This window comes from Lichenostomus cassidix, chromosome 18 (assembly GCF_008360975.1).
Source record: "Lichenostomus cassidix isolate B80296 chromosome 18, HeHo_3.0, whole genome shotgun sequence".
Lineage (NCBI taxonomy): Eukaryota > Metazoa > Chordata > Aves > Passeriformes > Meliphagidae > Lichenostomus > Lichenostomus cassidix.
The window spans coordinates 6,604,050-6,616,531 of record NC_139498.1 but is presented as its reverse complement, the minus strand read 5'-3'; the positions used below and the strand labels follow the sequence as shown (position 1 = coordinate 6,616,531).

Sequence of the window (12,482 nt, the reverse complement as noted above, 5' to 3'; positions counted from 1 at the left end):
CTCAGCTGTGCCCGCGGGGAGGGACTGACCCCGAGTCATATTGGGGCCTGGAGGAGCATCCCTGAGGGACACCAAACAAGGGGAGTGTGGCCGGGCAGCCGTGGGGGTCGTGCAGGTGGCGATGGGACGGGGCAGGCCTGGGGCAGGGGAGGGTGGCAGCGGGTCTAGCTCAGGTTCCTGTCGCCGTTTGCAGCAGCCTTAGGATGAGCGGGAAGGCTCCGCCGGGCCTGGAGGGCAGGGTCCGCAAAACACTGCAGAAGGTCTTCGGCTTCGAGTCCTTCAAGACTTCCCTGCAGCAAAGCGCGACCATGGCTGTGGCGAGAGGTGAGGCTCAGCGTGGGAGGCGTGGGTGACACAAGAGTTTCTATCCTGCCTGCTCTGAGGAGATGTCACCTGGGCTGAGCACCATCACCCGTCCCTCCTCTGCTCTGAGATGGTTTTGGTGACCCAGGAGCACGTGCTGCACACGAGTTCAGCATCTTCTTTCATTTGTTTTGTAACTCCACCATTGCATCAGCCATGGAAATGGGAGATGGGAAAGTGCAGCATTGTTGTTGTCATCTCTGGTTGTCTCCTCACGCCTGCCAGTGTGTTTGTGGTCAGATGACATCAAACCAGTTAACGTTCAGACATTTTCAGAGTAAAGCTGCCCTTGTGTTAGAGACAAGACCAGTAGAGGACTTGACTTCTTGGCATAGCTGACATCCTCAGACTCATGGGGCCATTATCAGAAACATTTCTGTGCTGGTGTTGACACACACCCCAACACCCAGCTGGGGGTGGACAGGCAGCTCACACAAACAAGCTGCCAGCTCCCCCAGCAGCTCTCTCAGTGTGAATCAGAACAGTGCCCAGCTCAGGATATTATCACAGTTTTCATCAATCACTCACTGTTGACAACAGACCTGTCAGAAGTGGGGTTCTGTGTGCAGTGGGGCTCTGCCTGTTAACCTGGTGTCTCTGGCACCTTCCTGGCTTCAACTGGCTCTTGACTGGTGTGGGAACAATCACTCACTGCAGGATATTATTGATGTTGTTGAGATTTCCAGCCCCTGTTTCATATAAGGGACCTTTCTGGGATAAACTTTAAGAGGATGTGGTAAAGATCTGTCATGGGCTTGGTAATGTGGTACGTGGAGGTCTTTAAAATGAGTGAAAGCAGCTGTTCTGGAGGAGATTTAGCACGAATAACTTGTTTAACTTCTCTTTATCTTGGTTTCTGTGTATCTTCTGGTACTTCTGTATAGCTGCCTCTAAATGTTTACAAAGCAATCTGAGATTCTTTGAAGGAAACCACAGCAGGCATGCAAAGTATTGCCGTGCTTTTAGAACCTAAAATTAAGTGTTCTGTTGCCATGCCACCTGGTACATGCAGATATGTGCTGTTCCTGCCCACCCCTCCAGCCTGAGCCTCAGGAAACTCACCACCACTCAGAGGCCTTGAGCTTTGTTCTGTTGTTTTTGCCGGCGAGAAGGATGTCTTTGTGTGCATGCCCACAGGGGCAGGGAAATCCCTGTGCTACCAGCTTCCTGCAGTTCTGGCAGTGGGCATCACCATTGTCATTTCACCTCTGATTGCACTGATCCAGGTAACTGTCTGCTGTGAGCTGGGGAATAGCAGTCAGGGAAGGGGTCAGGAGACTCTGGAGGCACAGCTGCCTCCTGTCTTTCTGCCCACCAGTCTCTGCTGCTGACCTGCCTCTGCATTCTCTTGATGTTTTGCATGGTTTCCTAACCCTGGGATAGGTGAGGACAGCAGAGTATCTCTGTTATGATACTTCGTATTTCTCTAAAAGGATGTTTGTTTCTTTTCTAATAAACTGGTTGTTTTTATAACTGGGCCTTCCTCCATTTTCTCCAGAAAAAGCGGCAAAGCAGAGTAACTCAGATGGACCAAAAGATGGATCTTTCCCCAGAAAAAAAGCTGCCACTATACCTATAAAGTAATAACTCCAGGAGTGATGAAGGCAGAATTCATTCTGCATCAAAATGTCTTTTTATTGCAGTCAATCTGTGATGGGAAGAAACTGGTTTAGCAGAGCTGCTCCATGAGCACTTTCATCTGTGAGACTTTTCTTCCTCTATTTTGCCTTTTCTACTGTTTCATCACCTGTTGGGAGAAACAATTCCTTGTAAGAGCAGCTGTAGCATTGCTTAGACTTGTGCAGACCATCTGATTAGCACTGCATGACATCTGCTGCTGCAGGCTGCTGGCTTAGGGTTTGTTATTTGTGGAATTATTTTAACTCCTTTACAGTCTCACTGTAATACACATTAGGAACTAAAGCAGGCTTGGTGATACATCTCAGAAAGATGTTATAAATAGTGAATTTGTTCTAAGTGTGAGGATTTCTGATTAAACTCCAGCATGGCCAATATTAGTGAAATGGAGGTTAAGAAACACCATTGATAAGAGAGTTACAAATAGGTTGAGATGGGCTCAATGACTCTTAGGGAAAAGATCTGGAGTGAACCTCTAGAGTGTTCACATCAAGCCCTGAGAAGGGGTGGCTGTGCCTGAAATGATCATGATGTATTTCATGGTCATTTCATAGCCAACTTCAAGAGTTCAGCCCGGGTACTTCATTATAGGGAAGGCTGAGGGATGACTGAACAGAAAACAGAAACAGATATTAAATAAATTACTGAAACCAGCTATTGAGTGAAATAATGAGATATTTGTTTTTCAGGACTAATCATATCCTGAAATGTTGGGTGCTAGTCAAGTGCAAGCTAGCAGGGAATAGGGAAGTGAATTTGTATGCTCAGTGTTTATCTGGATGTGATGCCACGTTTTCTTCTTGGTTTTCATGACATGATGCTCATCCAGACTTCTGGTTCTGCTGCAGTGGTGATTTGCATGATCCTTGTATTTAGTCCTGAAAGTTTCAGGTCTGAGTTGTGTTAGAACATCCTTCAGTTATTTTGGAGTGAAATGCATGCTGTTCTTGCAGGGTGGAAGTGTTCATTTTCCATCTGTGACAACTCAGTGTAAATACTGAGATGTGTTGGTGGCTTGTTCAGCTCACAGTGCCTGTGAGGAATTGCTTTGCACACATTCCTGCTGATGCTCCCTAGCAGCAAAAGGACTGTCTTAAAGTGAATAGATGCACAAAAAGTTGGATGTAAGAGCTGGACAAAGCTCACAAGTGAAGAAAAAGGAATCTAGAGTTGAAGTTATAAATAACAGGACTGTAGGTGTGTGTTGTCCTGGGATTTGATCCTGGAGGTGGAACCTGGGCCCTCACCTGGATCTCCCTGCCAATCTTTCTTGGTGCTGGTGACTTTCTTTATTCCCATTTGATTTTAATTTCAATTTTGTACTTACTCTAGGATCAAGTGGATCACCTGCTGGCCCTGAAGATCAAAGCCTGCTCTCTGAACTCCAAGCTGTCTGCCCAGGAGAAGAAAACCATCCTGGCTGACTTGGCAAGCGAGAAGCCCCAAGTAAAGCTCCTGTACATCACCCCAGAGATGGCAGCTGCCTCCTCCTTCCAACCAACACTGAACTCCCTGGTGTCCAGAAACCTGCTGTCCTACCTGGTCATTGATGAAGCTCACTGTGTGTCCCAGTGGGGACACGACTTTCGCCCCGACTACCTGCGCCTGGGCGCTCTGCGCTCCCGCATCCCCCACACCCCCTGCGTTGCCCTGACTGCCACTGCCACCAAGCAGGTCCAGGAGGATGTGATGGCAGCACTCAAGCTCAAGCAGCCACTTTCTACTTTTAAGACTCCTTGTTTCAGATCTAACTTGTTCTATGATGTGCAATTCAAAGAGCTCCTGACTGATCCGTACTCTGACTTGAAGGATTTCTGTCTGAAGGCGCTTGAAGTGAAGGGCACTACTGGGGTAGGTTTTACCTTTAGAGAAGAAAACTAAACTGGACAAAATCTACCTTAATGGTCCCTGACCTTCTAGGGGTTGGTGTGGCCCTGCCAGGTCTGTGGCAAGAAAGGAGGAGGTCCTAGGAAGGAAAGCATTCATGTGTATTTTCTAAACCCTCTAAAGGTGCACACATTTGTTTTTTAGTTCCTTTAAAACAGGTAGAATGTGAAGGCTGTGTTCCTGTCAAAGGTGCCCTCAGAAGGGGGTTGGTCTAAAATATAAATGATTAGGAATATGGGACAAGAATTCCCACCTTGGTTTGTCACATCCTGGGCGATCATTGTGTGTTTGTGTTCTGCTCTTTTAGCATGGTGAGGGTGAACAGAAGCATTTGAAGTGTTGAATTACCTGCTCTAACACTAATTCCCAAATTAACTCTCAGCAGCTCAGCTATAACCTCTGCACCTGAGTGTGCTTGTTAGATGCCTCTTGCCTTGTGCCTGCTGGGAGAGGTTGAGGGGGCTGCATTTGCAGCTTTGTTGGTTGACTTCAGGCAGTGTCCTGACCTTTCTCTCCTGGCTCCCAGGTGTACTCTGGCTGTGGCATCGTGTACTGCAGGATGAGGGATGTGTGTGACCAGCTGGCCATTGAGCTGAGCTACCGAGGGCTGAAAGCCAAGGCCTACCATGCAGGTAAGAGAGTCTGCATCTCTCAGGAGCTGGGAGAACTGAACTGTGCCACCTGGGTTGGGGTTGCCTAGAAAAGAGCTTTGTAGGCATGCTCTGCACTGTCAGGTCTGTGAGGTAAGTGCAGGGCCTTCACCACAATGGCATCCCCTTCTCTCCAGAGCTGTTGGTTTTGTTGGAACCTGAATGGCCTGAATGTAACAACTGCTTTTATCCCGGGTGGGGAGCTAGATTTTTGTCTTTGGAATGAAAACAGCTGCTGCTGACTTCTGCTTGGTCCCAGGCCAGATTAAACACTGGCAACAGAGGAGTGTGTACATCAGTCAGTTTTAGTGAGGGAGTTGACTTGCAAGGGGGGAATGGAGGAGAAAGAAAATCCCCTTGTTTCTTTCCTTCTTGCTTTTTTTGTTTGTGGGTCTTTTGTTTTGTTTCATTTTTTGCGGTGGTATTTACTTTCTTCTCTTTTCCTTCCCAGGACTCAAGGCAGCTGACAGGACTTCAGTTCAGAATGAATGGATGGAGGAGAAGATCCCAGTCATTGTTGCAACCATCAGTTTTGGAATGGGAGTAGACAAAGCAAACGTCAGGTGTGTGAGGCTGAGTGTTGTGCACCACTAGAGGCTGAAACCTGAGCAGGGGAGAAAAGAAAAGTCTGTTACCTGATACACCTGACTCAAATGCATGATGAAATCTTGCTCAAACCAACAAAACCAGTGCTGGGGGTTTTTATCTTAGAAGCAGCAAAAACAAACCTGGGAGGGCTTTGTAAAAACATTAAACACAAGACAGCAGACCTCCCCTTTGCCAGTCATCCTCAAAATCAAGAAAATTGGAGGAATGCTTTTCTGCCACACCCTCCAGGGTTTCAGAAAGAGCCATCTCAGTGCAATCACAGCTGTTTCTTTCACTTCTCTTAGTGCAATAGTTGCTGTTAAAAAGCAGTGGAAAGAAAATCTGCACCTAAAATAATTCATCCACCCTCCACTAAAATAGTCAGAGCCAGCTTTTTTTGGAGATCTCTTGCAATGCAATGGGGGAAAAATAGCCCTTCACAAATGGCAATAACCATATAAAAATACAGCTCCAATCCAAGGACAGAATCTTTGCATGGTTTCCATTGCTGTTCCTCTGAGATTCCTGTCACCATAAGGGCTCTGTGTTAGAATTCCTGCCCTGCAATATATCTGTGCTCAGTTACTGGGATCTCTTGCTAGAGGGGTAATTCAGGTGCAGCTCAGGCAACACCCACAACAGACCTGATCTCTAAAATCCACATATAGAAGTTGCTTTCAACACTGTGTGAGTGGGGCAGGATATCACTCTGAGCCAATCCCATCAGTTCACAGCTGAGGCCATCCCTCTGCCTGTGTCACTGTGCTGCCAGGAAACAGGATCCCAGAGCAGTGACAATTTTACTCCTTGATACATCTTTCCAAACAGAGAAATGAGAAGTGTCCTAGGACATGAATAAATGACCTGCTGAAGCCACTCTGCCCCGTCCAGTGGTCATTAAAAAAGGCAAAGAGTAACTGAAATGCATAGGACTGTGAGAGAGAAATATAGCTGAAATATTCTTGTAATCTGGTTAGTTTACAGGGAATGGAGTTAAACTGGTTCTTCACATGATTTTTAAAAAGTAGTTTAAAGGACATACCCAAGTCTAGTTAAAGATGCACTGCTGCTGAGCCTCTGCTCTGTGTTGGCAGATTTCTGACTATTCATGTATATGTTATCAAATAAGATCAGGTCTGACAACTTCTGCAGGTGACTCTTCTGGACAAAAGGGAAAACAGAGGTGGTGTCTCTTTTCTGATGGAATCTGCTCCTCTCTCTTCACTGTTAATTCAGTTCTGCTTAAAATTACTTATCAATTTCTTCAGCAAACTTCCTGATGGGGTTTAAATGTGCAGGGCCCTGATGCTTCCTGCTTGGCCTGTTCCTGGGCTTTTTGTGTTTGAAGAAACACGTTTGCTTGCTTTTGTCATTTAATCTTTAGCTGCACCCATATGCATCATACCTGCCCTTGGGTCATGCTGGCTTTGAGGCAGACATGAAAACATTGGCAGCATTACTGTGCTGTCAAATCCTCTCAAAACAGGTATAAGCTGAATTGCTGAATAGTCAGGTACAAGCAGGTTTAAAGCAGTCTTACAGTGCTGTGTTGTAAACCTTTCTTCAGAGATTACATAAAATTTAGTAATGATTCTGTAGTCATATTTGATGGTTAGGAAGGCTGCCTTCATCTGCAAGGGAGTATAGTGAGGTGGAATTTCCCATGGAAATTTTGGCAAAGAAATGTCTTTAAAATTGGGTATTTAAAAATGTGTTTTGTAATGGTGCAATTGTAATAAATTTGACTTTTTTTAGAGTGCTGTATGTTATGGAAAATCTCCCAAACTTCTTAATTCAATGTAATTATTCTCAGTCTTCATAGCTGCACAGTTGCAGGCATGTTTGGGATATTCCATGTGCTCATTCTTTTCCATCCATTTGGAGTGGCATCCTGCTCAAATGTTGTCCAGGTGCATTTGTTTTCTTACAGCTTTGCTACTTTTCACGTGTTGTGTGTTAAGAGGACTTAAACATCAGTGTGCAAAATCCCTTCCTGTGCTCCATCCTCTTTTATGTTCCCTGCCTTGTTTTTGTGCTGCTGTTGATGCCCACAGACACCACACTGGTGTGTGCAATGCTCTGAGGAACCTGCAGCCTCATGTTTCTTGTTTTACCCCATGCAGGTTTGTTGCCCACTGGAATATTGCCAAGTCAATGGCTGGATATTACCAAGAGTCTGGCAGAGCTGGGAGAGATGGAAAACCATCCTGCTGCCGCCTTTATTACTCGAGGAATGACCGGGATCAAGTCAGCTTCTTGATTAAGAAGGAGCTCTCTAACATCCAGGTGAGAGCTGCACAACAGTACCCACCTGCCTTGCCTCTGGCCTGGTTTGCCTGCAGTAGCCTCTGAATGTGCAAAGATGAAATGAAATTTTCTGGGTCTAGAGCTCTCTGAAGCCCTGTTTCAAGGGATAGCAGAAGGGAAAAGGCTGCTAGAACTAGCTCTGTATAGAGGCCTGGGTGAGCAGAAGTTGGAGCAGAGGCAGGGAGGTGTTTGTACCTGTTTGCCATATTGCTCAGAAGGGTTGGAGTTGGTCATTGCTAGAGCTGCTCTATCTGGGTATATTTAAATTGAAGACTATAGTTCTGTCCCCATCTACTTTCAGGAAAAAAAAGGCACCTTGAAAGACTCTGACAAAGCTATGATGACAGCTTTTGATGCCATTGTGAACTTCTGTGAGGAGCTGGGGTGAGTGCACTTCTTTCAAAGACCACTGTTAATGTTGGGGAAAACACGCCTTGTCCTTGCCAGGAAACTGTTATGGCTGAGATCCTGCATGTATCCCTGAGAAATCTCTGAGTTAACTGAGATGTTGGCCTTGGAGTCTGACCAAGTGACAGGGGGATGTTTAACTTCTCTGGTGATGTATTTTATAATAGTCAGTCTTTGATGATGGGTTGACTTAGCTGCATTTGCTTTTGTTTTGACTCTCTTCCTTCACTACATCAACTCCCTCCTAAGGGAACAGAGAGCTGTGGGATGCAAACATTTAGATTTAATGTTTCTGTAAATCTCAGTGTCTCCACTCTGCAAAGTGTCTGTGATTCTCATTGACCTTAGAAAGAGCAGATGGTGCTTAGAATGTTTCAGAAACAGGCTCAAATTATGGATGTGCCCAATCTAAATGCAGACTAGCAACCACAACATGCCTTGTTCAGGTTTAGTTCATGCCTCACACACTGTAATTGTACTAATTGCTGTTCTGTGCGGGATAAGACATCAAAGTTATAATTTTGCTAGGAAGAGAGCAGTATGTGTTCACTAACTGAAAATGGTCTTTGTGTGTCTTGCTTACAAGTTCTTAATTTTGTTTCATTTTTCACACCTGGGTCTAGTTCAGCTTTTCCAGCACGAATGTAACATGTGCTTCTTTTCTGGTGCCTTGGTGAGGATGTTCTTTCCTGGTAGTCACGTTTGGTAAACAAAACCTGGGGTTGTGGGATAGTCCTGCTAGTACTGAAGTGTAGCACAGCAATGAGCCCTGGGGCACTTCTTTGCCCAGAGTCAAGGTGATGCTGTGAAGTAGCTACTGGGAGGCTTCTTGCTCTGAGAATTCGATGCTCTTGTCTGAGTAGCTCTGCTCCTCCTGGTGTGTGTGTTCCCAGCTCACAGATGGCTGTTGTGGCTGGGCTTTGTATAACAACAGAATGATTTAGGTTGGAACAGAACTTCTCAGGGCAACCTGTGCCAGTGTCTCACCACCCTCAAAATAATAATCTGAATAAAGGAATGTCACTGACCTAATTAGAAATCACATCTCCCAGATTTTTTCCTTCTTTGCTCAGTTTGGTACATTGTTCCTGCTGTATAACATGGAATGTGCATTGCAGAATCACATATTGCAGCACTCTTGGCTTTTCTGCTCCTAATTCTACAGGACACTGAGGTCATATGGAAAGAAAAGCCACGTTGCATTTCGTTTTTACATATTGAATTAATACAGTTTTACTCACTATCCAAACAGTGAAAGCAAACCTGAAACTCTGACCTTGCAAGGTTATAAATAAGAACAAATAAAGACACTCTGTGTACTGGCAGCAAGTTTTTGCATAGTATATTTAGGCTATTGTCTGAATGTGACAGGAGAGCAATGGTATAAGCTGCTTTTAGAGAGTGGGTTCAGACAAAGTTTTCAGTGGTCAGAGTTTCCTATTGCTCTTTTGCTAGGTGAAAAAAATCCCAACTCATGTAGCTGCAGCAGCAGAAGACATCTTTAGCAGTTTTAGGTGGTGGCTGACCTGTAATTTGCCACCTGTAATTGGTGGTTTTGCTTGAAAGGTGAAAATCAGGCAGAGACTTTGGTATTTGATGAATGTCACAGTTCCTGAATCCAGACAGCCTCATGTACTGAGTTTGTTGTGACCTGCAGAACAACTTGCTGGCATTGGGACATTGCTCTTGATGCAGGAAAGTTGCATGGGGAGAAATAACCATCCAGGGAGAGGGGATGAGAGAGCTTTCTGTGTCCCCACTTTGATGTCTATGAGCCACCCCGTTTGTGCCTTGGAGATGAGCAGCACCCAAAGATAGCAGCAAATAAAATGAGAGCAATAACAACAAGGCAGAAGAGGCCAATCACCACCAGCCCTCCAAGAGCCCAGTCACTTGCTGTAATCATGCTCTTTAGGTCTTCCAGAACTGAGGATGCCTCTTGCTCTGGTGACATGCTGGCTTCCACCCTGCTGGGGGCAGAGAACAACAGGGTCAGGGTTGGTGTGTTCTCTCCATCCCTCAGGCACAGCCCCAAAACCAGTGCAGGTGTGCATGGTGTCTGTGCCTGCAGGCATCCCCCTCCAAAAGGAGAGTCACCCTTCACAGAAATGGGAACATAAACTGGAAGAAATGCAGCTGAGGCAAATTTCACAATCAGATCTATAGAAATATAAAGAGGAAAAGCTTCTGGCTCTCCAGGATTTTGGCACCTGAGATTTATTTTAATAATAGCTTATCAATATTTTAAATAATACAGTGTCTCTCCAGCATGTCCAATATGAACTCTTTGTCAGCTCTAAGGCCTACACATGAGAGACAAGTATTCAGTGGGAGAAATTCCCAATACCATTGGAAAGATCTCTGAAAGGGAGAGGTGGGGACTTAAACTCTGAGAACACAACAGAGATTAAATGAACACTTATATAAAAACGAGCACAAAACCCCACCAAGAATAAGCAAAGATCATGTAAACTTGTTTCTTGCATAGGGCTTAGAATAGTCCAATTATGTTTAAAAGGGTGTCCTGCTAATGGAGTTTGCTTTAGTAATGGTTTCTGCAATAGAAGCCTAAATTTTCCTCCCATGAGGAAGTCCAGTAATAATTTAAACTGGGATCTCAGTGGGTTCTAATCCCTTGCTTTTTCACTGATACTTTGAATAATGACTCAACTGTCAGCTTTCTAAAGAACATCCAGCATCTCTTCATGAGCATCTTGTGGTTTTACTACAGCTTCCTTGCTTCTCAAGGGAAAGAATGGAATATTTATCACACTTTCTTGCAAATGTGACTATGCAGATGTAATACAGGAAGAGATATTGGTTATTTTTGAAAATTCATTTGACTTGCTGCCTCTTCTGTTCCTATCCTGAACACTCTAAGGAAAAGGATTAGTCCTGTAAAGTGTTTCATGCTCAGCAGGTTGGATTTGGCTGGAAGCACAAGCTCTCACTTGCTTAAGTTTTTGTTTCTTTCTCAGCAGCCAGATTTCAGTTCATGGTTTGTTTTCTGGAATGATGGCAGATCACTGTGCTCAGTCTTTAACCACCAAGCACATGGGACATCAAAGCTGTTCTGGGTTCCTTTGCCTTCAAAAAGGAGGCAGCCTAGATATGAGTTCTACAGCCCAAAGGCAGAAACCCTGTGGGACTGCACACCCCAGGAAGTTCCTGTCTCTTTTCCTAATTGCAGTTCACCTCCCAGAGTAGGAGAGCTGTAAGACATTTTTTAAATACCTGAAGCTGTTGTGTTTCTAGTAGGTGTTTCCTCTGTTGCCTCCTCTTCACCCCCTCCAAAAGATCTTGGCCCACTGTGGTGAGGGACCCCTTGCTGTACCTGTAGACTTGTAGAGGTAGCCTGGAAGTCACCTATTGGGCTGCAGTAAATTATTAACAGCTGATATTCCTGTAAAGGTGGGGCTAATACAATCAAATCAAAGGTCTTGGCCTAAATAAAAAGTCCTAATTCAACTGTTCCTCAGACATTTCTTCCTCTCCATGGCTTTATCCACTTCCACACCTGTTGCAGTGCTTGTGAAGGCTCACTGTGTCCTCTGTCTGGGGCAGGCTGCAGTGGAGAGAAGAGGGCTGTGTCTCCTGGATCCTGACTGGATCTGTATTGCAAACTCCAGTAGGAGAATGCCATTCCTAAAGTGAGAGTTTGAACAGGACTGCCCTGCAGTCCAAATTCATCATGACAGTTTAGGTGAATAAACCCATTACAGAGCATTGCAGTGCTGTGAGCTGCAGCAAAACTCTCTATCACTCTCCTGACTGGAAAATACCAGAGATATGATGCTGGAGAGAGGAGGGAGGAGAGAAGGAGTAGTGTGGTGTGTGAGGCGGTGTGTGTAAAAGGAAACTGATTTTTCACAAGCCAAGCAAATCACTTTGAAACCAGAGGGATAATGTTACAGAACAGAACTATTCCATTAAGTCATCAATAGAACTTCAACCACTCCTGCTGGAGGGGTTTGCCTTGCTGGCTCTTTGAGGTTCCTTGGGGAAAGAAACTATTTCAACACTTTTATCATCACTACTGAAGTAACAGTATTCCCATGCAGTTCTGTCTAGGCTTTCAAAACATGTATGGCAGTTGCTGTGCTTGAAGCAACCTTGCTTTATTCTGTGCTTTTCTGAATCTCCCTCTGCAGGTTGAAACAAGTGGATCCATCCTCACTATTGCTCCCTATAGTGGTCCCTATATTTGAGTACTGATTGAAGCCCAAAACACAAAAGGTTGTGTGAGCGCTGAGCAGGGACCCAGGGACCAGTAGGTTTGTAGTCAGCAGAAGCTGAAGAGCTGCAGGAAGCTGGACACTTGCTGGGCATCTTTCAGGCTACCCTGAGTGCATGCAAGGGAGCAGCAGATCAGGCAAACAACTGGCATGTCTGAATCCCAGCTGTAGGATAGTCCAGATGAGTGCCATGGTGTAAAATAATCCAAAAGCAGAATGTTATGCTTGTGAGGGCCAGACAAGTGTGTAGAAATTGGGCCCCTCTATATGGTTGCTGCTTCTCCACTCAGGAAAGCTACCTGAATCCTTTAGAGGATTGCTTATTTTTCTGTCCTTCCCTTTCTTTAACAGCGCTGTGTTTATTCTGTTTCTAATTCAGGAACTCGCAGTGGCCGAGATAAGACAG

At 45.1% G+C, this 12,482-nt stretch overlaps 1 protein-coding gene across 3 annotated transcripts in view; it reads left to right on the top strand.

Annotated features, from left to right (window-relative positions):
* The window catches only part of RECQL5 (RecQ like helicase 5), a 37,510-nt gene that overhangs the window by 424 nt on the left and 24,604 nt on the right, over positions 1–12,482 (top strand). For 2 of the 3 annotated variants that reach the window (XM_085077775.1, XM_085077773.1), the window contains exons 2-8: positions 194–329; positions 1,473–1,589; positions 3,334–3,852; positions 4,415–4,520; positions 4,990–5,101; positions 7,250–7,412; positions 7,735–7,817. In XM_085077775.1, the coding sequence (XP_084933901.1) occupies positions 204–329; positions 1,473–1,589; positions 3,334–3,852; positions 4,415–4,520; positions 4,990–5,101; positions 7,250–7,412; positions 7,735–7,817 (1,226 nt within the window). In that variant the 5' untranslated portion in view covers positions 194–203. The remainder of the gene's footprint in view (positions 1–193; positions 330–1,472; positions 1,590–3,333; positions 3,853–4,414; positions 4,521–4,989; positions 5,102–7,249; positions 7,413–7,734; positions 7,818–12,482) is intronic. The other variant, XM_085077774.1, reaches the window with a different exon arrangement.